This window comes from Humulus lupulus, chromosome 1 (assembly GCF_963169125.1).
Source record: "Humulus lupulus chromosome 1, drHumLupu1.1, whole genome shotgun sequence".
NCBI lineage: Eukaryota > Viridiplantae > Streptophyta > Magnoliopsida > Rosales > Cannabaceae > Humulus > Humulus lupulus.
The window spans coordinates 197,867,854-197,892,384 of NC_084793.1; the positions used below are offsets into that span (position 1 = coordinate 197,867,854).

Here is a 24,531-nt window from a genome sequence, read left to right on the forward strand (position 1 = left end):
ATCTCATGTCAGCAAGTTTGAGATACAGATGGACATTCAGAAAGTGTCCGAAGACGTTTGGTGCAGGATTTTTCCTGCAACACTTTCTGATGCTGCACAGGAGTGGTTTTTCAAATTCCCTCCTGCAAGTATTGTTTCTTAAGAGATGTTTGTAAGGGAATTTTATGGACAATTCTATGCAGGTTGGGTGCACCCAACTGAGGCGAATCAGCTGGTGGAGATACGCCAGCAAGAAGGAGAGCCACTGAAGGATTACGTCCAGGGCTTCATGCGAGCAGCGGCTGGAGCTAAAACAGTGGTAGATGAGGGAAAGATGATGGCCCTAACTACAAGAGTTAGGCGTCGTACGCCTTTGTGGATTAGCCTCAGAAAGCATGGAGTTAAGACTACTCAAGAATTCTTGGATCGAGCTGATAGGTATATTAAGCTCGAGGATGCCATCGCCAGCGAGGGAAAGCCCCCAGGCAAAGATAAGGAGACTGCAGAGCCCGCCAAAGCCACCAATGGGTCAAAACCCAACGGCAATGGAAAAGGAAACGGGAATGGCAATGGCAATGGCAAGAATGGGGGGAAGCGGTCCCATAATGAACCTTCCACCTCCGAAAATAAGCACTCTAAGGGCAACCGTTATGAACCACGGTTCACTAACTACACTGCCCTTATCGAGTCTCGAGGAGAGGTGTATCAGGCCACAAGTTCTAGTGTGCCTTACAAAAGACCTGCTCCCATTCGAAAAGATATACTACCAAGTTCTGTCGTTATCATAACGACTACGGACACGATACAAACGAATGCAACCAGCTAAAAGATGAAATTGAGTTCCTTATCAGACAAGGAAACTTGAGGAGATACGTACGGGCCTCGGGAACTTGCCAACGAGAGGCTCCAGGTGGCAATGAGCAGGCACCTACATGCCAACACTCGCCACCTTTATAGCCCGATCCCGTAGCTGGCACTTTACTCACCATTTGTGGAGGCCCACACCTCTCGGGAAGCAGTGGAAAGGCAAGGGAACGATATGCTCGGACCCTACGCCATGACCAGGACATCGAGATGATGACTGTGGAGGACCGGGCATCGAAGAAGGCTCGGTCAGAGGATAGTGAAATAATCTTCTCTGATAGCGACGCCCAGCATGTCCGGTTCCCACATTCCGATCCGCTGGTCGTGGATGTTCAAATTGCCAACATGATGATGAAGAGAGAGCTAGTCGATACAGGAAGTTCAGTAAACATCCTGTACAAGTCTTCGCTGGAACGCATGAAGTTTTCCGTCAAGGACTTGGAGCCTTGCAACCAAACAATTTATGGCTTCTCTGGTGAGGGACTCGCCCCAACAGGGTCAATCATAATTCCGGTAACAGCAGGAACAACGCCTGCTACCAGGACATTACTCGCTACTTTCATAGTAGTCGATTGTCCTTTGACGTACAATGCTATAATCGGAAGGCCCATACTAGTTGACCTTAGGGCCGTCACCCCAGTATGGCACCTGGCCATGAAATTCCCGATAGACGCAGGGGTAGGACGTGTGTTGGGAAATCAGAGGGAAGCAAGGGAGTGCTACAATGCCTCGATCACGAAGGGAAAGAAGGGAACGTCGAAGAGCACTCCCTCAGAGAGGTTGCAGATGGCCATTGATACACAAGCCCAATCCGGTGATGGAGTCACCAAATAGGGTGTTGCCCAAAGTGAGGATAGAGATTTAGATCCTCGCTTTGGGGATTTTGAGGAAGATGTTGGACCCATCGAGGACCTTGAAGAGGTCCAACTTGACAAAAAAATTCTGACCAGAGTTGTAAAGGTCGGTAAAAATTTAGAAGCAACAACGAAGCATGCACTGGTGGAATTTTTGAGAAAGAACCAGGAAGTTTTTGCCTGGTCACATAAAGACATGGATGGGATAGATCCTTCATTCATTAGCCATGTCCTGAACGTTGACAAAAGCTTTCCACCCGTGCAACAGAAAAGAAGGCTACTCGATAAGGACAGATCAAAAGCCTTAAAAGAAGTTGACCAGGGTTATACTGTTATAAAGTAATGCCCTTCGGACTGAAAAATGCTGGTGTGACTTACCAGCGATTGGTTAACCACATGTTTAAGGAGTTGATCGGAGTAAACATGGAGGTGTACGTGGACGACATGCTGGTAAAGTCAAAGAAGGCAGAAGGACATGTGGAGGATTTACAGGAGTGTTTCAATGTTTTGAACAAATATCAGATGAAGCTAAATCCTCTCAAATGTTCCTTCGGAGTAGGATCAGGGAAATTTTTGGGGTTCATTGTCAATTCAAGAGGAATCGAGGCCAACCCCGAAAAGATCAAAGCCCTGATCGACATGAAATCGCCGGTGAAAATCAAGGATGTGCAAAGTTTAACTGGAAGGATTGCCGCACTTAGTAGATTTATTTCAAAGTCGATGGATAAATGCGTCCCTTTCTTTAATCTACTTAGAGGCAACAAGAAGTTCAAGTGGACCGGAGACTGCGAACAGGCTTTCCAAGCCTTAAAATCCCACATGGCACAGCCTCCTGTTTTATAAAAACCTATAGATGGAGAAACTTTGTTCATTTACCTGGCAATCACCGAATATGCTGCTAGTGCGGTGTTGGTACGAGAAGAAGAAGGCGTACAAAAGGCAGTTTATTATGTTAGCAAGAGGTTAATCGGGGCCGAATTGAGGTATCCTCCCATCGAAAGATTAGCCTATTGCTTAATTTTAGCCTCAAGGAAGTTTTACAAGCCCATCCCATCACAGTCTTAACTGACCAGCCCCTTCGGCAAGTTTTACAAAAGCCGGAGGTAGCTGGACGTCTGTTAAAATGGGCAGTCGAACTCGGGCAGTTCGATATAACATATTCACCGCGAGCAGCAGTAAAAGGACAATTCTTGGCTGATCTCATCGCCGAATTTACTGAACTCCCAGACAACGAGCAGTGCGAAAAACCTAGTGCGCCTAAGCCCCAAGTTGAAGCTCCTTCGTGGAAGTTGTTCACGGACGGATCATCCAATGAATCTCACGCATGAGTAGGAGTGATATTGATAACGCCAGAAGGGCATCGATTTCACTGCGCTATTAGGTTCGACTTCACTGCTTCAAACAATGAAGCCGAGTATGAGGCCCTACTCACTGGGTTAAGATTGGCCAAAGACATGAGCATAAAGATGCTGGATATTTACAGTGATTCACAACTGATAGTGAATCAAGTCTTGGGAGAGTATCAAGCACGAGGTCTGAAAATGGTGGCCTACCTGAACAAAACCAAAGATCTGTTGGTGCAATTTGAGAAATATACCCTCTAGTAAATACCTCGAGATCAGAATTCAAATGTAGATGCCTTAGCCAAACTTGCGAGTGCGAAAGATGCTGACACTTTAAACATAGTACCAGTAGAAAGGCTCGCGAACCGAGCATACGAGCAGATGAAACCAGTATGGAGATACGAATTAGAAGATACATGGATGGCACCGTACTTGGAGTGTCTCACTAGTGGCATACTGCCATCAGATAGAAACAAAGCCAGAACTCTTCAGAGACAAGCTCCCAGATACATACTGGTCGATGGTATTCTATACCGAAGAGGGTACTCCATGCCATTACTCAGATGCATTACACCAGAAAAGGCTAAAGATCTAATGAAAGAGGTGCATGAAGGCTTCTATGGAGATCATGCTGGGGGGCAGAGCCTATAAAAGAAGATTCTGAGGCAGGGTTATTTCTGGCCAACTATGAATGAAGACTCAATGGAGTTTGTGCGAAAGTGTGATAAGTGTTAGAGGTTTTCCAAGATCCCACGCGCAGCTCCCAATGAGTTAAAGCAGATGCAAAGTCTGTGGCCCTTCGCAGTATGGGGTATTGATTTAATTGGGTCCTTACCAATGGGAAAAGGCGGAGTAAAATACGCGGTTGTAGCAGTCGACTACTTCACCAAATGGGTCGAAGCTGAGCCACTCGCTACCATAACGACAAAGAAAGTTCTTGACTTCGTCATCAAGAACATTGTTTGTCTATATGGATTGCCTCGAAAGATTGTCTCAGACAATGACACCCAGTTTGACAGCGACCTATTCACAGACTTCTGCGAAAGGCATGGAATCGTCAAGAGCCTTTCTTCAGTCGCGCATCCACAAGCAAATGGGCAAGTCAAAGCAGTGAATAAAACACTTAAGGATACCTTGAAGAAAAGGCTCGAAGAAGCTAAAGGAGCATGGCCAGAACAGCTTCCTGAAGTACTCTGGTCGTATAGAACTTCTCATCGAACAGCAACAGGCCATACCCTGTTTTCCTTAGCATACGGGTATGAGGCTATGTTGCCAGTCAAGTTAGATCCGCCCTAACATCGAAGAATCACATACGACCAAGACCAGAATAACCAACTGTTGATGGAGTCCCTAGACTCGCTTGAGGAGAAATGAGAAAAAGCCCAACCCCGAGTAGCTGTGTACAAGAAAAAAGTCACCCGATATTTTAACTCAAAAGTAAAAGAAAGAAAATTCAACGTCGGAGACCTAGTACTTCGACGAGTTTTCTTAAACACCCGCGACCCGGCTGTTGGAGTACTCGGACCAAACTGGGAAGGACCTTACCAGATTGAAGAAGTCCTTCATCCAAGCATATACAAACTTGCACACTTAAATGGAGATCTCGTTCCGCACTATTGGAACAGAGAACACCTGTGCAAGTATTATCAATAAATAGTCCTTCTTAAATGGAGATCTCGTTCTGCGCTATTGGAACAGAGAACACCTGTGCAAGTATTATCAATAAATAGTCCTTCTTAAAGGACTAGCTTGTATTAATTTTTACTTTTTACAAGTTTTGAAAAAGGGTTAGTCATGTTATATGGCTAATCACTTATAAGTGTAAGATCTTTTTAAAAGATCACTCGTAAAGACATGTTTATTCCATTTAATATGAGAATTATAAGGGACTGTGTGCAGCCAGTCAATCTTGCCAAACCTTTGTAAAATTTTTTTACAAGTATTTGTTCATTATGTGTGTTGTTTTGCTGTATTATAAGTGTTGCATTCTATACCGAGCAGTAATGTTCGCACAGGTCGTGGTCAAGGCAAGTGACCAAGGACCTAAAGCTCCTCAGTCACTTGGGGGGCATATAAGGTACATCGATAGCAAAGCATACCAAGAGGTATGTAAACACATGAACAAAATAAGTGAAAGCATGCTACGGTACTTAGAGTGTTTTTCAAATTTTATATTTTGTTAAATCAAGTCAAAGTACTATGCTAAGTTTGGTCATGTGAACATATGTTATAATAAGCAGAAATATTATAATGTCAAAGGAATTCTTTTACACCGCGAGCAGTACTGCTCGGATGTAACTGTTCAAATAAAAGTAAAAAGGCTGCCCTTGCAGCAGTAAAAATAAATTGTCTTTACAATACGACCTGTGGGTCGTATAGTTGGGATAAAATAAAAAAATTTCAAGGAGCTGGAGGGTCCTGAGGGTCTTGAGGAATGCCTTGGTCGGCGGAAGGGCCAGCTTCAGCGTCTGCACCGTCTATCCCCCCTGCCAGGGAGATCTCTGGAGAGGCAGGCACTTTGGCCTTTTCTTCTTCTTCCAGGCGGATGGCGCACTGCGTCATCAGAGTCCTCCTTAAGCGTTCGGACAGGTAGGTGAAGTTAGCTTCCCGGTTGTGCTTCCAGAACTCGTAGAAGAAAAGGTAAGTGGCTTCCTTGTACTTCTCCAAGTTCTTAGCTTCAGCCTCCTCGAGCTCCTGCACTTGTTTTCCAAGCTCCTCCGCCTCCTGCCTGCTGGCAACCAGATCAAGCTCAAGCTGCACAGATTCTTGATAGTTGAGCTTGGCGCTTTCCTTGAACTTTTCCTTGGTTTCATTGGCTTTCCTCAAGGTGTCTCGGGTTTCCAGTAGCTCTTTAGTTAGAGCAGCTTTGTCCTCGAGCAGTTCATCTTTCTGCTTGGATAGCTCCATCTTCACCCCGAGCAGCTTGCCATTCTATCTAGCAAGTTCTTGGTTTTTAGCTTCGAGTTCTTGCTTAGCCTCGGCGAGCCTGGAATCAAAGTTCCTTCCCCGAGACACCAACACCCTAGTACGACGCCAGCCAGCAGTTAGGGTCAGCAGTCCCTGAAGTCAGATAGAATAAGATAAGGTAAGGATGAGGAATCAAAAATAAATGTTAAGGCAGCAGGAGTTGACTTACGCTAACTATCTCGTTCAGCCCTCTATTGAGGACTTGATCGGCTTCCATTGAAGCAGTTTCAGTAATAGCGGCTTGGCTGCGTTTATGCTTGGAGAGCTTGTATATCCTCTCCCTGGCATAACTGACCACGAAGCTAGGCAGGGAGCCTTCGGGCTGAGTGTTCAACGCCTCCCTGCTAGGAGCCCGCTACTGGTCGGCGGGAGTGGAGGACGGCTGCTCGAGGGGTGTTGTAGGTGGTGAATTGTCCTGCAAGGAGGCGCTAGCTGGAGGATCGCCAGTTCGAGCCTTCTTCGAGGGAGTCTTACTACTCTCCCCTCGAGCCCTCTTGCTATCTTTCTTTTGGCCAGATGAGGAAGCATTAGCCTTGTAATGTTCGAAGATATCCTCGAAGTCCATATCTGCAAAAAAGGAAACAACGCGAACAGTAAGACTAAATGGTCATGCAGGGCAAAAGAATGAAAATAAAAGGATTACAAGTAAAGTACCCGCGCTACAACTATTGGTCGCTACATTATTTACTGAACTACCTACTGCTTGGAAGAAATCTGAATTTAAGGAGGGAGCATTCTTAAAGTTGCCGTCCCCGTCGAATAGAAGACAAGGAATTGACAAATGGTTTAAAAGCGAAATTAATGTACCGTTATCATCCGACGAGTCGTCAGAGAGTTCGATAGGCTCAGCAGCCTTTTCACTACACTAAATACCCCTAGCATAACACAAGAATATAATACTACTGAAAAAGTATTATTATATACATATATGTGGTAAAATAAAAAAAATGGCGCTAATTTATTTTGGTGCCCGCCTATAACTTTTTATATTTTTTTCCTTGCTAATTCTTTTTTCCCTTCTTCGCACCCATTCTTTTTTCCTAGCCCACCGTTCTCTTCTGCACCCATTCTTTTTTCCTAGCCCGTCGTTCTCTTCTTCGCACCCATCTGCGCCTCTCCCTACTTGAAATCTTCCTTTAAGCATCTCTACCATCCCGACTGCATTCTGCCCTGGCTCGCTCACCATAACTCCTGTCCCGTTTGTCGGTTCCGGTTACCAGTAGAGCAAGCCAAGCTGGACTCTTTTGGGTCCCCAGAAGGGGTTTTGAGGTTAGGGGACTTGATGATGAGGACTGGTTTGAGGACTGGTAGCAGCAGCGTTCAGGGCTCATTCTCTCCCAACTAGATTGCAGAGGTGGAGACAGAGACGAAGACGGAAAGAGACTCTTCGTTCAGTGTTTCTTTCGTTCAGGACTTGAGGCCATGGAGATGAACTGGAAGAAGATGGAAGAAGAAGAAGAATATGAGAAACAACGAAAGAAGGCACGAAGAGTCTTAGAAACAACAGGTACTTTCTTCTTTTCTTTACTTTCTCGGAGTATTTTGGTTTTAACGGCTGTTTGGTTGCTAGAAAAGAATAAAAAACTAACCAAATTAATATAATATACCTAAAGGTTTGAGATATTGATATGGAAAGAAGAACTTTTTTTGCCTTGTTATAGAATGTTTTGAGTTTTCGCTGATTGGCAGAGAGAATATGTAATTCTAGCAAGGAAATTATATTTGCTTTGTTAAATTTATGACAGGCTGAGACTGCACATGAGGGTAATGAGAGTGATGAAGGGGAATACGAAGAAGGGCTTGCTGAAATTATCTGGTAAGGAAATGAGATCATTTTCAAGAAGAAAAGGATCAGGGTCTCGAAGAAAAACATTCAGCTAGATGACTTAAGTAGAAAAGAGGCTTAGTTTTTTGATACAAAGCTGAGATGAGTCACCTTATTAAGTCAATAAACCATGGATCAAGTAAGTTTTCTTTCTTTTATAAATATGATTGAATATGCAGATCTATTTTTATTTGAAAATAAATGTGCCTTCTGTTTTTTAACTTTGATTATAAATAGTTGAAATCTAGGACTTTTGGGGAATTCGCATACTATCATTACGAGTTTGTGGACTTGTCTTGAGGTATCATTGATTTTTAATTTTTTTTTTCACTTTTCACTCATGTTTGGATCTAATAAAACCTTGTGCTTTTTCTTATTCACGTATTATTTGATTGAACTGAAACTTGGTTGTGCATTTTGTTTTTATTGTTGGTTTAGCTGACCTATGTTTAAAGCTTTTGGCCATCAACATAACATTGTGGTATTTTAGTTTTAACTGAAACTAGCTTGTATTGTTCAGATTTGGACTGTTTGGGAATAAGAATGATTAAGAGTGAATGTTTGTATTTAGGCTAAATTCGTATCTATAGAGTATATTTGTGTTAATTGATGTTTGTATCAATTTGTCTGAAAGTTTTGTTTGTCTTACTACTTAAGTTGGTCTTGTTTGCATGTTTGAATGTATTACTAAGATTTTCTCAAATAATACATAATAATTGTTTGATGGAATGCTTCAATGAGATAAATGAGTGAATTGAATTATTTTTATAGCTTTTTTTTAATCTGCTTATGTGATAGGGTATCGATTCCTTCTGCCCACTCTCGTCGTGTCCCTCTACTTCTATGAATTACTACTCCTTTATTTTTCAAAGCCTTTTTATGATCCCTACAAAATTTTGCATTCTCCAAGACTTGCTAAATTTTGGAGTGCTGCTAATATATTTTGCGCTTCCTTTTGTACCTATTCTTATTGGGCTAATCTCTACCCCAAGACTTGTATATATGATGAATTGAAGACACAAGCATCAGAAGAAAAAAAATGATCAAGTCATATTGGACTCTTCATTAAAAACAGAGTAGAGAGACACAAATATATTTATGTGTATGGGAGATGAGATGTGATATATATTATGTGTTTACAAGATATCTAGTCATCTCTTCTTATTTGGAAAAAGGCCACTTAAATTCTTCCATGCAATTTTGAAATAGGTTTTTTAAGTTTGATATTAGTAATGAGCCAATAAACTTCCCATGATTCAAATGTTTAGCTATATTTCTATTGGACTAAAACTTTGAATACAATGGCATGGATTCATGGGTTGTTTTTTTTTTTTTGTTATAACTGTGTTGGAAGTAAAATCATTTGGATTACATGTTTGCATTTGGTTATGTTGTTGCTGTCATTGGCCTATGATCCATCATAATTAGTGGAATCTTGTCATTTTTTGCTTATTATTTTTTTTCATTTGCTTAAAGCAATTTTCTATACCAATTGCCAATTATTTGTTTGAATTCTCCCCTTGTCATTGTATATATGGTCCAAATCCAATCAATCTATAAATTTGACTTACCACTGTTATATGTCCTTACCATTGTTATTTACATGAATTCTAGTTTTACTCCCGTCATTGGTTCATAAACGAGAAATTAATTCCACAAATCTATGTTGACCAGTAGTTTGGTTTAGAGAAAAGTTTTGCATTTAATCAACTAGACTATGTTTTTACTTGTTCTGGTTCATCAACTTGGCTAATGACATATCCAGTAATTAAATATCTAGGAGCTAAGTACTCAAGTCTCAGAGCATCTTATTAATTTAAGTATTACTAGTAAATAGTTGTTTAAATCTGATTTAAATTTGGCTGGTGCCTTGTTACTTAATGGAATTCTTTGATGATATTTCTTATGAAGAGTCTAAACATGTGCTCTAACTATCTTTGATAGACAATGCTCTGTTGAGGTTAGGTTTCTTCATTCATGAAATTCAATGCTCATGCTATATAACGCTCTGTTCCAGACTTGAAGACTTACACGATTCTTGTGAATTCTCTCTAGGTATATGTTAGTTTAGCTAGGTAAATTCAATTTTTTTTTGTCTCTGAACTTTTACCTTATTTATAATCATTTGAAGATATTATAAACAGCTCAATGTTTTGGAAATCTTCCTGACTTAATACCATAACCAAATGAGAAGCTTGTGGAATTTGGAATAGAAGGGGGCTGCAATTCTTGTGCTGGTATGTTCAACACTATTAACTGGTGATATTAACTTGATCATATTTATTGCAATTCTTTTTTTCATAAACAGATAGATGTGTTCTGTTTATTGATAATTTTTTGCATTTGTGTTTTTGAATAAAGCTTATGAATAAAATTAAGCTAATACTAAAGTATCATTAAAGCCAAAAAAAAAATTACTCATCACCGTTTATTCATATTAAGTGTCTTTTTTTTTTATCATTTTGGATCTTCATATATCTTTTAAGTTATGAAAGTGATAATTAATTTTATATTTATTTATATGTAATTTTCAAGCTCAATCCATCTTTAAAGTTGAACTATAGAGTTATATAAGTATATGTTATATATAGGCAAATAGATCACCAAATCATTTTTTGTCAATACATATTTGCATTTGTACTACTGTTATCTTATATCTTGTTTTACCATCATCATATTCATGTGGGCTTATTATTAATTTAACATATTAAGATTTTTTTTCTCCATTACTTATTCTATACTTCTAGTTTAAATCTTAACATATTAAAGAAATTATCATTTAGCATTTATTTTGTAAAGTGACCTTGCAAGTGCTTCCCATGCTTATGAGTGATATAGCATTTTTTTTTTAAAGTACTGATATAGTTTCGTTTAGAGTAAGACTTATGTTATGATTATGTTCCCTTGTGCTTATTCTTAGTTTGCCACTAGTATGAGACTCTGTTCTTAGTTGGGTTCTTGTGACTCTACATTGCTTTGTTGGACTTTGGTTCTTCTTTTCCTAGCTAGTTTCATTATATGTGTTAAGATATTATTGTTTGCCTTAATATGGTTTGGTTTTTATCATGAATAGTGATGGTTCAGCTGCATTAGTCCTAGTGAGTGGAGAGAAGGCACTTCAACTTGGATTGCAAGTAATTACAAAGATTAAGGGCTATGCTGATGCAGCTCAGGTACTCCAATGAATTGGCTTCCTAGTTCTATTTTACTGTTGCTGAAACATAACTCAAAGAAGATTATCTTCGCAGGCACCTGAATTCATTACAACTGCTCCAGCCCTTGTGATACCAAAAGCTATTTCAAATGCTGGTTTAGATGCTTCTCAGATTGATTACTATGAAATAAATGAAGCATTTTCTGTAAGATTTTAGTACTTGTAATCCCTATACTGTGAGTTTGGAGAAAACTAGATAATTTCTTTCAAGTTGATTTACTCTTAAGTATGAAATGTGTGAATGCCAAAAATTGACCAGAGCCATTGTCAACACTCAAGAGAAAAATTGAGGGTTACCCTCAATTACCCTCGGGCATGCAAAGCAGCCCAATACCTTCCCCCACGCGAGACCCATGTCGCATAGAAGCCCTTAGCGAAAATGCCCAAAATGACCTAAGGGGCCTCGTTGTGCAAGGCTGCCCTTCCCCCGCGCATGCCTGGAAAGGCATCAAGGGTCTCACTATGCGAGGCTAACCTTCCCCCGCATGCGCCTTCCAAGGCCACAAGGGTGTCACTATGCGAGGCTGCCCTTCCCCCGCATGCGAGGCTACCCTTCCCCTGCGCATGTCTGGCAAGGCATCAAGGGTCTCACTATGCGAGGCTACCCTTCCCCCGCATGCACCTGCCAAGGCCACAAGAGCCTCACTATGCGAGGCTACCCTTCCCCCGCATGTGAGGGTACCCTTCCCCTGCATGCACCTTCCAAGGCCACTAGGTTCTCACTATGCGAGGCTACCCTTCCCCCGCATGTGAGGCTACCCTTCCCCCGCATGCGCCTGCCAAGGCCACAAGGGTCTCACTATGCGAGGCTAACCTTCCCCCGCATGCGCCTTCCGAGGCCACAAGGGTGTCACTATGCGAGGCTGCCCTTCCCCCGCATGCGAGGCTACCCTTCCCCCGCGCATGCCTGGCAAGGCATCAAGGGTCTCACTATGTGAGGCTACCCTTCCCCCGCATGCACCTGCCAAGGACACAAGGGTCTCACTATGCAAGGTTGCCCTTCCCCCGCATGCGAGGCTACCCTTCCCCCGCGCATGCCTGGCAAGGCATCAAGGGTCTCACTATGCGAGGCTACCCTTCCCCCGCATGCGAGGCTACCCTTCCCCCGCATGCGCCTGCCAAGGCCACAAGGGTCTCACTATGCGAGGCTACCCTTCCCCCGCATGCGAGAGTACCCTTCCCCTGCATGCGCCTGCCAAGGCCACAAGGGTCTCACTATGCGAGGCTACCCTTCCCCCGCATGAGAGGCTACCCTTCCCCCGCATGCGCCTGCCAAGGCCACAAGGGTCTCACTATGCGAGGCTGCCCTCACCCGGGCGCCTCGCGACCCAGATGCGTGCCAATGCCTCGCACAGCAAGACACACCTCACCACGCTAGGCACCAAGGGTCTTGCCTTGTGATACCCATCCCCATGCCTCGTGAATGCCCAAGTCATGCCTGGATACTCGCTTAGGCACCAAGGGTCTTGCCTTGTGAGACCCATCCCCAAGCCTCGTACATGCCTATTTCCAGGCCTCCTACCTGGAGGTAAGGACGGGATAAAAGAAGTATGGATCGACACTTACTAAAATATAAAGAAACCTAGAGAAGATATTTATGTAAAGGGGACCACTAGGGATGAGATAAATGTACAAGCACGGGATGTACAACCCTGAAAAAGGGCAAAGGCATGACTGTGACATCTGTGTCCTACAAGTAGTGGAGGTACGGATTTGTACAGAGAGTGGAAGCACTACATGCATACCTCTGACTATGTACCAGGCCGACACCATAACCTTCTGCTCCACCACAACCTGTGCCACTACCCTGACAATGTACCTATGCACAATCTTGTCCCCTGGGACCACAATGTATGAGGAGCCATTAGAGCTCCAGTATAAATAGATCATCACCCCTCTAGAAAAGGGGTTGGAAAAATTGATTGTATGCTAAGGCTGTTAAGTAATATACAATTTCGACTCCATTGGAGTTCTACATATTTACTCTTTCAAGTTTTCTCCATCTTCTTCTGAGATACCTTTGGCAATATAGTCTTAGTTTCCTAACCTTATATCGTTGACGAGATTTCACCGTCAACAAAATGTATGCTATTTTAAATGTGATCACTCTTCCATTTTCTGCAATTTGTATAGTCATTCATCTGTCCACAATGCATTTAAGCTTTGCTCCATTTTGTCACTATCCTTATCTACATTTTTTTACTCTTCAAATTTCCAAATATCTCAGGAAAGCCTTAACGTACATGGTGGGGCTGTATCATTGGGACACCCATTAGGATGCAGTGGAGCTCATATCTTGGTCATAATGTTAGGGGTAATCTATAAGCTTCCCTTCTCTTGCAATGCATTCCTAGTTTGACATTCTAATATCATTTATATAGTTCTCTGGTTTTGTTTACATGTTTTCTTAATGATCTAAAGTCATAGTTCGTGGTCATATCTAAGCTTATGCTTTCTACATATACTCATGTGAAGTGATCTCGTGTTTGTCATTTATTCTTTTAAATTTCTGTTGCGAGTTTAGCTGTGGAATAAAAGAGACATTGGTAACTATGCTCTCTCTGATATATTTTACTTGGAATTTTTGAAATAAGAATAATGTTGTTGCAGGTATTGAGACATAAAAAGGGAAAGTACGGGGTTGGTGCCATATGCAACGGTGGTGGGGGAGCTTCTTCACTTGTTCTTGAGCTCATGTAAGACCTGTAATTGTTTTTGAGCTTATCTTGATTGAATTCTCTTAATCGGCTAGCCAGTTTATAAATAAAGCTAATTGGCTAACCCAATTGTACTCATCACTTGGTTCATTTTCAATAATAAGAATCAATTTCTCATTATTCTCTCATTTTTAATATGTGTCTCCAAATAATAATGGATAGTTAAGGTATATTTATTATATATAACAGTAGTTGTATTTGTTAGTTTTAGGTTGACTAAATTTTATTCTCTGTTAGTTGATTTGTTGTAATTTTCTTGTTCTTGGCTATTGATATTGTGTGAGTGGTTTTAGCTTAATTTATTTGTATTTTATCTTACAAACTTTTTCGGTGGTGTTGCTGTGATACAAGTAAACACTAGAGACATATTAAAGATGGTTCTCACCAGAGCTTACACACTTGGGTAATGAAAGAAAGTCCCATTTTTTCCTTATGATTATACAATGAAAAAGTTGCCACTTGATTTATTATATTACTAATTTGCCATATTTTTTTGGTAAATGTCTAATATTGGAGTTTTCTCTTGGTGTTAGACTTTGCTTAGTCTTGGTAACAAAATATTTTAGCACATGTAATTGAACTGAATTTAATAATTGTTAATTATGAATTGAACATGCCAAATTAATATTGAAACAAGGAGAAATGAAAAACTGATTGATCCAAAGCTCGAAGGGGCCTATGATATTACTCAGCTGAAAAGACTTGCCTTTGCTGCATCACTTTGCATAAGGTCACTCACAAAATGGCGGCCTACCATCACCAAGGTATTAAAAAAACCCTTTTAATGACACACCATATATCTATATGTATGTATATATATTATACTAATACTATTATAAACCTCTGCTAAATGGTATTTAAAAAATCATGATTCATATCAATAGAATAGCAAAACTTGTTGCTTATTCTTGCATTTTTGAGAGGAAATGATATTATATTATATATATATAACTTTGGTTCTAATCTTCTGAGATGCTTTCCTTATTAATATGGTCATATTATTTTTATAAATGGAAATGAATAAGAATATGTATAACTTTGTCAATAAACTATTTTCTCATGGAGGAATATCATGGGTTTAGCTTAAACTACATATATTGTGCCACATGTTAATACAGTAGCCTTTAGTTGACTGACCTGGCCAGTAAGCAACATATAGTTTTATATATATGATAAAGAAAGTCTAGTAAGTAATAACTCAGAGTTGAGGGTTCAGTTCCAACAGAGTTGTGCTAAGGATAAGTTAACTTGATATGCCTATAAACCTTGTTTTATTTAATTTCTCATTGAGAAAATTTCTCAGTTTGAGTTTTCCTTAAGAAGTTAAGAGAGACTAAAAGAGTAGACAAGTTGGAGAAGAAATGCTATTACCATAGTTCTGATAAAAATAAAAAGTTCTCTAGGCATATGCTATCTCCTGTGCAAAATATAATTTTTTATTCAATATGTGATATATAATTAGTCTGTGTAATTTGGTAGTTATATGGCATAAATCAAACTTCTGGGGCATGATGTGAAGACTATTATCTTAAGGGTTTCTTAGTTAGGTTCAGGTTTTGCTTAAATCTCTTAATATGAGAATTCACTTGACAATGTGGAGAAAAAGAAGTTGATTCATTGTGATGTTGTTAATATATAGGAGCTCTATTTATTTAATTATTTTATCATTTTTACTTTTAGCTCAATTTTTGTATACTCAAACTAATAATAGAAGTTGAGATTTAGTTTTTGACCATGTAGTTTACTTTTAGAGTTTGCACTGTTGTCAGAAACCAACACATGATTACATCAATACAGTGAAAGAAATTTAAGAGATGTGAAAGTAGAGGAACTGTTTTTCTCTAGTTTCTGCTTTGTTTTCTTTTGGAGTTGTATATGCATTAAAGGTTGTATGGCATATGATGAAGTTCGCGATGGTGCTTTTGAACTTCTTAATTAATATTCACTAGAAGCTTATGGTTGCTTTGCTAATGAATATACTGTGACAGTAACAATAGAACTATATGACTTTTAGCTATGTTAGTTAGAATTGTATAAATCTTTTGATCTTAGCTTTATTGGTAGATTTGACAATGGTGAAAAGAACTCAACTTTACCAAACTAGCAAATGCTAATCTATTCTGTGCGACTTCAGTTAATTGTTTCTTTTGCCCACCTGTCATAACCTGATGAAACCAAAAAAGAAAAAACTGCTAGTATTTCCTTTATATCTTATGTGGAGACTTGGAAATTATGGTTTTTGAAACTCTTAAGTAAAAGGCTCATTTCCGAGTAGTTTCGAACTAGAATGGTTTTTGTTTGCTTTGGTGTAGTTGTGAATTCATTATTTTGTATGTGGTGTCCTTTCTTGGATATAATTTCCATAGCATTTTTCTTGAAGTAATTTGTGATGCTAGATAATAACCATAAAATATTTCTTTGTTTATTTTGTAGATATGACAAGCGAAGTAGAAAATGATACTTAAGACTCCTTGAAAGTAGTAACTTTTAACTATGTTGAATATTTAAGACTCTTTGAATACTTAAAGAACATTTTGTTGATGATGACAGTGTTGAATGTTTTAAACTAATTTGTGGATTGTTAATACTGTTGGAAAAATCTTATACAGGATCTTTATTTATTTTCATGTATATCTAATATTAAACAAATTAATACGAGATAGCCTAAAACATGTTTCTAAAATTGAATTCAAAGAGAAACAAATAATATAATACTTACAGTATACGCAGCGGAATTAAGAGTCCTTCCTTCAGTTTCTCTAACTCTTGTATCCTCTCTGTCGCAGAGTATTATCAAGAAACTGAATCGATCTTCTATTTTCTTCACGATCTTCCAATGTATCCTTAGAACCACCTAGACTAGTGTGGGCAATTCTCAACACATGAGATAGATATAGAGAGAAGAAGAGAAAATAACAAAGAGGCTTGGAAAAGAACTTGTGTTTAGAGAGAATATAAAACTATCAGAAAATCTGACTTGTGACTTATCTGTCGTCTCTAAAATCTTCTCTCTAAGCACTCCTTTTATAGACTCAATTAGGCCATTTAATTTAATTAAAAAATCAATAAAATAACAGCCATTTTGAAGCCCTAGGTCGAAATTATCATGGGCTATAGGCCCGTGAAATTTCTCATTTGATTATAAGCCCATTAGACTTAAAATCAAGGCCTGTATTATTTTCTATTGATTTAATTAATTAAATCCTTTATCAAATTAATTATTTATAATTTGAACCTTGATTTAAATTTATTTATTAATTTAGATACCAATTTATCTTAATTAATAAATCTGCCATAATTTCTCTTTTCTTCTCAAAATTACACAACTCTGTGAAACTATCCAAAATTGACCTGGTCAACTTTGATAATTCTAATTGATGATTAAATCAATTAATTGAGACTATCTAGATGATTTTATCCAAGGTACAATGGGGACCATGTGCCTATGAAATCAAGCTCCAATAAGTTATCATAAATTTAACAAATAAATTTACTAACTTATTAATTCCTCGTGACTCCACTATAGACTTGGAATTGAACTCTTGAATTCATAGAACGCTCTATAACAAATATAGATACGCTATTCATTATCCATTTTTACAACCATAATTGTCACTCAATCCTCTATAGACGGTCTACAATGAGATAGGACTAAAATACCGTTTTACCCCTCATTGTATTTTATCCTTAAAACACTTAGTTCCTTGTAAATGATATTTCAGTAAACTAATTTAATTACTGAAATGAGATCTCTATCATTTAACACCTTGAACCAAACTAAAAGGAAACCATCGTTTCACTTCTTCATCAGAAGCTATAGATGTTCATATCTATGATTAACACTCCCACTCAATTATACTACCGAGTTCCCAAGATGTAAGTATGGGCTAGTCCGTAGGGTAAGCTGGTAACGAACAAGTCAAAGAACTCAAATAATACAATCAGTTAGAATAATAACCACTCAGAATTGAGATTGAATTGACCTATGGTCAACTATATGATATGACTAGAATAGATAATAACGGTATGTTTACTTATCTTATCAGCTGTCAATATCGGTCCTGTCCGATGTAACAAATACATCCGATCTTATCTACTTTGCTAATGTTCTGGAAAGAACATAACACTGTAATGTGTAAGTAGATCATATCGTAGATTGGCAAGTCAGTGTAAATCCGGTGCACTGACTAATCTTAGGACTAACTTATTTTTGAACATATAATCATATTTATATTCCACTGTGATTACGTCACTATAAATAAGATTAGCTATATGCTCGGGATTTAATAGAAGTTTATATTAAACAAATAATCACGAAAATAAAACATGTGAGCAAAGTGATTGACCAAGTCAAAAAATGATTTTTATTCTTTTATTGATAATAAAATGCGATTACAAAGAATTTGGGTTTTAATTAGGGCATAAAACCCCAACAAATACAATGTTGAATGTTCTTACTTTTTGTTATTTGAAAATCAAGTTCATTTGATGATACTAGTATATATTAGAAAGCTAATTTTAATTATATATAAAAAATTAAAATATAATAGAATAAATTAGTGTTATATAAATAAAATATATAATGAGAATTTAAACATATCTAAATATAACAATAATACGAAAATTGTGTTATAATATCTATTACAATAACACTTTTTATGCAAAGAATTGTGTTATGCAAACTTCATTATATAACACAAATAATGTGTTATACTAAAGTGTAGTATAACACAAAAACTATGCTATACTAAAGTATAGTATAACACAAAAAATGTGTTATACTAAAGTGTAGTATAACACAAAAAAAGTGTTATACTAAAGTGTAGTATAACACAAATTTATAAGTATTCAAATGTGTTATATAATTGACTATAAATAACATAATTAAACACTTATCTATATATTAAAATAACACAGGAAGTGTGTTATCGTTGACTGTATAATAACACATCTGTATAACACTGATAAAGTGTTATGTCAAGTACCTTGACCTACGATAACATAGTCGTTCTTAACACATCAAAAAGTGTTATTGTATGTTTTGATAACACATTTTCGGTGTTATTAAAAGCATTTTTTCTTGTAGTGTTTGTTTCCCTTTTCCCTTGGGAGCCAAGGGCCTCTCCGTTCGGTGAGTGTCGACAGGTTCCCTGATTGCAACCCCAGTTGGTCTCCTTTGTGGAGAAGATGCTTGGGGTTGCTGCTCGGGTTCCACTTCGTGGTGAGCATTTTCCGCCGAAGGCCTACTCGTCACTGGTTGAGGGCTCCAGAGGCCAGCCAACCTAAGGTTAGCCTCTGTAACTAAATTTTTGACACTCTTCTTAGCATCTGGAAAGCTAGCTAAGAGTGCCGCCCTTGACTCCATCCCCAGAGTTGGATTTGGTCGCAACCATGGGCCTGAAACACTTTGAAAGTTCAAGACATTGTGGCAATGAAACACCAAGTGAAGAAGCTAGCGACGTAAAAAATTTACCTCCTCGTGTGAAAGCCAAGTTGTCTGCGACCAGGTCAGGCGTAAGGAAGTATTCCTGGTGGTAACTCCCCACATTGGAGATATGGGTGGTGTCCGTCAGGAAAGTGCATCCGGTTTCCTGATGACAAAGATGGAAGAACCCCGTACCTTCTTGGTTGGGGTTAGATTTGAGGTCAAATAGGAAGTTGACCTCATGTGGCAATGGTGCTGGCCAATTTTTCTAGTTATACAGGATATAGAGTGCAGAGAGCATTCTATATCCGTTTGGGGTGATTTAGAAGGGGGCAACTCCGAAGTAGTTTGCCACCCCCTGAAAGAATGAGTGAAGAGGCAAAGTGGCGCCTGCCTCAATGTGGAACCGCGACCAGGCGCTGTAAGCACCCCCAGGCAGATTAGCCCTTTGGTCGAGGTTAGTTTTGACTAAGGTCACCCCTGTCAGTTTGTATTTATTTAAGTAGTTGGCGATCATCCTAATCGTCACTCTACTCTCAGCGACAACATGCCACTCGATATCCGGCTGAGTAGTGTGTCGAGGACAGGCATGCCTTTGCACATTGGTATCAGGAATATTTTCGCCTCGACCACTGGTCGAGGGGGCGCAGCAGTAAGCTGACAGGAGGTGTTGGGAGTTTTTCTTTTTCGAGCTTTAGTTTTGGTGCGAGCCATTTTTTGGGTCGAAACTGAAGAAGTATTTGGGTTAAGGCGAGAGAAAGGAATATCTGGTATCAAAGTAGAAGGATGTTCTTCGCCTTCAAGTAGCTGAGCTAGGAGGTCGTCTTTAATGGGTCTTTCTCCTCCCCAAGGGTCTTGCATATGAACTGCAAACAGACAAAGGAGGAGATAAGACGCATAGCCTAGGAATTTATGTGGGAAGTTGGGATAACGTTGCTCACGTCTATCGACCAGCAGCATTCTAACCGAACACTAAGTTTTATGCTAGCAGTTTGAAAAATGGATCAAAAAGGAAAGTAAAAGTTTTATGAAAAGAAGCTTTTTCAACTCCTAAGGGGTGGGAAAAACCCAGTTTTTCAACTAGCCTAAAAATTGAATTTTTACGTCGATTTTACGCCCTAAATCTATGATCCTTACTATCAAACTAACTTCTAACTTATATAAAGCAAAAATACACTACCCTATAGAGCATCAAACGGTTTATACAAAATCCTCATAAATTTCTACTCAAGAACGCAAAAAATTTCAGAGCACAGTAGCAGCATGCATGGCATCACGAAGAGTTTAAAAGACTAAGAAATTACTTAAGCGAAGGTTGGAGATTCAGAAAAATGAAAGCTTTGAGTTTGAAAGATCCTCAGCAGGGCGTCTGAGATTTTTGAAATTCTGGGCTTTGGAATAAAGCTCTTGAGAGTTCTTGGCAGAAAATGGTGAGTAAAAGATTATAAGGGAGATAAGGACGTTACTTATAAAGGCTGAAGTGTAACAAAAAGTGGCAATCATGACTTTCCCTTTTTCGAAGCGTGGGGGAGTGTATAAGCCGTCGGAATGATTTCTTGAAAACTGAAAAGGCTTGATTAGACATAATTAGGTCACAGTTTTAAAAAACGCACGATGGCTCTGACAGATTTCGTGGGGCATATGGACAGTTGTTTTCCTAAGTTTACTTATTGCTGGTCGCAATAAATAAACTTGGGGGGCAAATGTTATCAAAAAAGCAGGTATGGGTGACGTGGTAAGCGTTTTAAACACGTGGCTGGCACCTAGCGAAAGTCCTGTTCGACCATCGACCAGAGAGATTCCCATGGCGTAACATTTGAACTTTACATACGATCAGCTTGGTCGTATACTCGATATATTTGGAGAAAATCTTATGCAGTTATGATCATATCCGAGATTATCTCCCATGATTTCCTGAGTATCCGATTATTTAGGAGAGAATATCTGTAATTGATTCATGTAATCCTCCTTGAGCTTATAAATAGATAGAAATAACTCAAGGAGATGACTTTTTTTGGCTGATTCTTGAGTTCATACTTTACAAGAGAATTAGAGCTATCATTGTATGATTCACCTCTCTAAGGTCTGTGAAACTCGGAGAACCCTAGTTCTTTGATCACTCCTTTGAGATTCTATATTAATAATAACTTAAGTGGACGTAGGTCATTACCAATTCTTGGGGCCGAACCACTATAATATCGTTGTGTTATTTACTGTTTTTCCATTAGATTTGTTTCAATACCTTTTGTCATATCAATTATCTGACTCTGTGTCAGTTGACCAAAACGAGGGTCAACAATCTTCAAGGTCAAATATGTAATTGAGACAAATTAATTAATTAATATATTTTTCAAAAATTATTTTTTAAATAAAATGGTATTTTCAAAAATAGCATTTAAATAATAAAGATAATTAATTAGTTTTATTTATTTAAATAATGTGAAAATATATTTATGATAATTCAAATTAGATTTAAATTTGAAATGATATTTATTCTATAATTAATCTGATAAGATAAGTCACCAGGTTTAGATATTTTTGAATAAATAACTATAAAATAATAATTAAAAGAAAATGGTTGGAATAGATCCCTGAAATCAGGGATGTGTTACACGCCAACTACAGTGCATGCACTGTAGTTGGCGTGTAATAAGGTCCAAGAATGGGTATTGGATATTTCTTTGATTTATTTAATTATTTAATAATTGATTTATAATTTGAGTTTTGATTTTTGAATTTTGAATTTGAAAATTTAATTAATTCTTTTATAAATCTATCATATGGAAACAGTTTCATAATACGCTTAACAGAGAAAAAAATTATAAGCTTTTCACAAAGATATATTTTTCTCTATCCCTGAAAACTGTCTGAGACTTAATATTCCAAGATCTCACGAGTTGAGTACTTCTTGTGAATTAGAATTTTTCCCACCATCACTCTACGTGCCCACGCACGTCTTGAGATGTAGAGATACATCTTGAAAGATCTTGGTCTGAGTACTCAAAAGACTGCTTTGGATTGGATGTTCGTTAGAGTTACTAAAAGATAACAAGGATTCTTGATTGTTCTACTAGTAAATCCTTATCATTTCTTTCTCTTTGATTAATATTTTTCATATTAATGGATCTGTTATTTAAAGATTTTTTAGATAATTTTTTTTGAAATCTCTGGGTCCACCACCCCGTGCTTTCCACTGCGCACATGGTAAACTAGTTACCAACAGTCTCATACTATTAACCCCTGAAGGACATAGATTCCATTCTGTGTTGAGATTTGGATTCGATGCATCCAACAATGAGGCATGAATATGAAGTACTACTAGCAGGGCTTCGAGTGGCTTGTGAACTAAAGGCCAAAGCCATACACTACTACAATAATTCACAGCTTGTAGTCAACCAGGTGTGAGGGGAACACCATGCTCGAGGAACTAGAATGGCAGCGTACTTGGAAAAAGTCAAAACAACATTCAAACATTTTGAGTATTACACAATCGAACAAGTCCCAAGAGATCCAAACTCGAATGCTAACACCCTGGCTTGACTTGCAACAACTAGGGAAGTCGAAACACTCAATGTGGTTACAGTAGAATTTTTGCCACAACCAAGTATCTCCTAACTGGAAACGAACGTGGTCGGCATTATTGATTCGCAACCAACATGGATGACGCCTATAATCGACTACCTCGAAGCTGAGAATCTCCCTAAAGACCAGAATGAGGCTCAAAAATTGATGTACAAGATTCTCATATATACTATCTTGGAAGGAAAGTTGTATAGAATGGGATATTCCATGCCTTTACTGCGATGTGTAACCCCTCCTAAAGAAAAAAGTATCCTTGAAGAAATCCATGAAGGATTTTGTGGAGATCATGCAGGGGGCATAGGCTTTCGAAAAAAATTCATAAAGCAAGGATATTTCTGGCCCACACTAAAGCCTGACGCATTCACATATGTTATATACATTGTGATAAATGCCCGCGATTTGCGTCGATACCCCGAGCTCCGCCTGCTGAGCTCACAAGGTTAACATCCCCATGGCCATTTTCAGTATGGGGCATAGACCTCATTGGGTCCTTACCAATGGGGCAAGGTGGAGTTAGGTATGTGGTAGTAGTTGTTGACTATTTCACAAAATGGACCGAGGCTAAACCCTTAGCAACTATCACCTCGAAGAAGGTCCTAGACTTCGTGGTAAAAAATATAATAGGCTGATATGGGATACCAAGGAAAATAGTCTCTGACGATGAAACCCAATTCGATAGTAAATTATTCACTCAGTTTTGTGAACGAAATGGGATCATAAAGAGCTTCTCCTTGGTGGCCCACCCTCAGGCAAATGGTTAGGTCGAAGCTGTAAACAAAATGTTGAAGAGTTCTATGAAGAAGCAGGTTGAAGAGGTAAATGGAAAATGGCATGTTATACTACCACAAGTACTATGCGCTTATAGAATGACAACTCAAACCTTGACAGGGCATACACCCTTCTCATTAGCCTATGGCTGGGAGGCAATGTTGCCAATCGAGGTCGAAGTATCAATAGTACGACGCGAGGCATATGAACAAGACTCGAACCAGTCACAGCTAGAAGAATCCTTAGACCTACTAGAATAAAAGTGAGACGAAGCTCAGTTTAAAATTTTCACCTACCAACAACGCGCTACAAGGTACTTCAATAAAAGGGTTCGAGACAGACACTTTGGAGTGGGAGACTTAGTACTCAAACGAGTATTTTTGGCCACACGAGACACAACAGCAGGAGTACTCGGGCCTAATTAGAAAGGACCTTACCTAATTGAATCCATCATTTGACCTGATGTCTATAAACTAGCTCGATTAAATGGAGAATTGGTCCCACGGGCTTGGAATGATGAACATCTACGACCGTATTATAAATAAATCTTGGAAGATGTTTATTTAGTTGTAACAAATCTTGCATTTATTTTCAGTATTATCAATAAAGTACTATTCATTTTCATTTGATAATTTTTTGCTTGCACTCAGAATAAAACAACCTAAGATTTCACAATTGTAAGAATTAAGGGGGCATATATGGTATTGCCAATGATACCATAAGCTTAAAAAAATAACAAAGTAAAAAAATGATAGTGTTAAGTGCTAGGACAATTAACCTAGCACGGGAATACATATAATAAGTTCACAATAACCAACTAATGGAAAATAACTGGACAAACTTATACCACAAATTAGTTAATATTTTTACAAAAAAATAAAAATATTGGTTGAAGTAGTAGTTGTTCTCGTATAAAATGAGATCGAACCAAATGAAAATGAACAAATAAATCGTACATGATAATGTATGGAAGTTCTAAGTAAGCTTGAAGAG

General features: G+C 38.6%; 1 protein-coding gene across 1 annotated transcript; it reads left to right on the top strand.

Annotated features, from left to right (window-relative positions):
* The first annotated feature begins 7,429 nt into the window (after positions 1-7,429).
* On the top strand, positions 7,430-13,746 carry LOC133826517 (acetyl-CoA acetyltransferase 1-like). Its single transcript, XM_062258802.1, has 6 exons — positions 7,430-7,552; positions 7,753-7,823; positions 10,906-11,005; positions 11,081-11,191; positions 13,274-13,360; positions 13,657-13,746. The coding sequence occupies exons 1-6, from the start codon at positions 7,430-7,432 to the stop codon at positions 13,744-13,746; spliced, it is 582 nt and encodes a 193-aa protein (XP_062114786.1).
* The last annotated feature ends 10,785 nt before the right edge of the window (positions 13,747-24,531 follow it).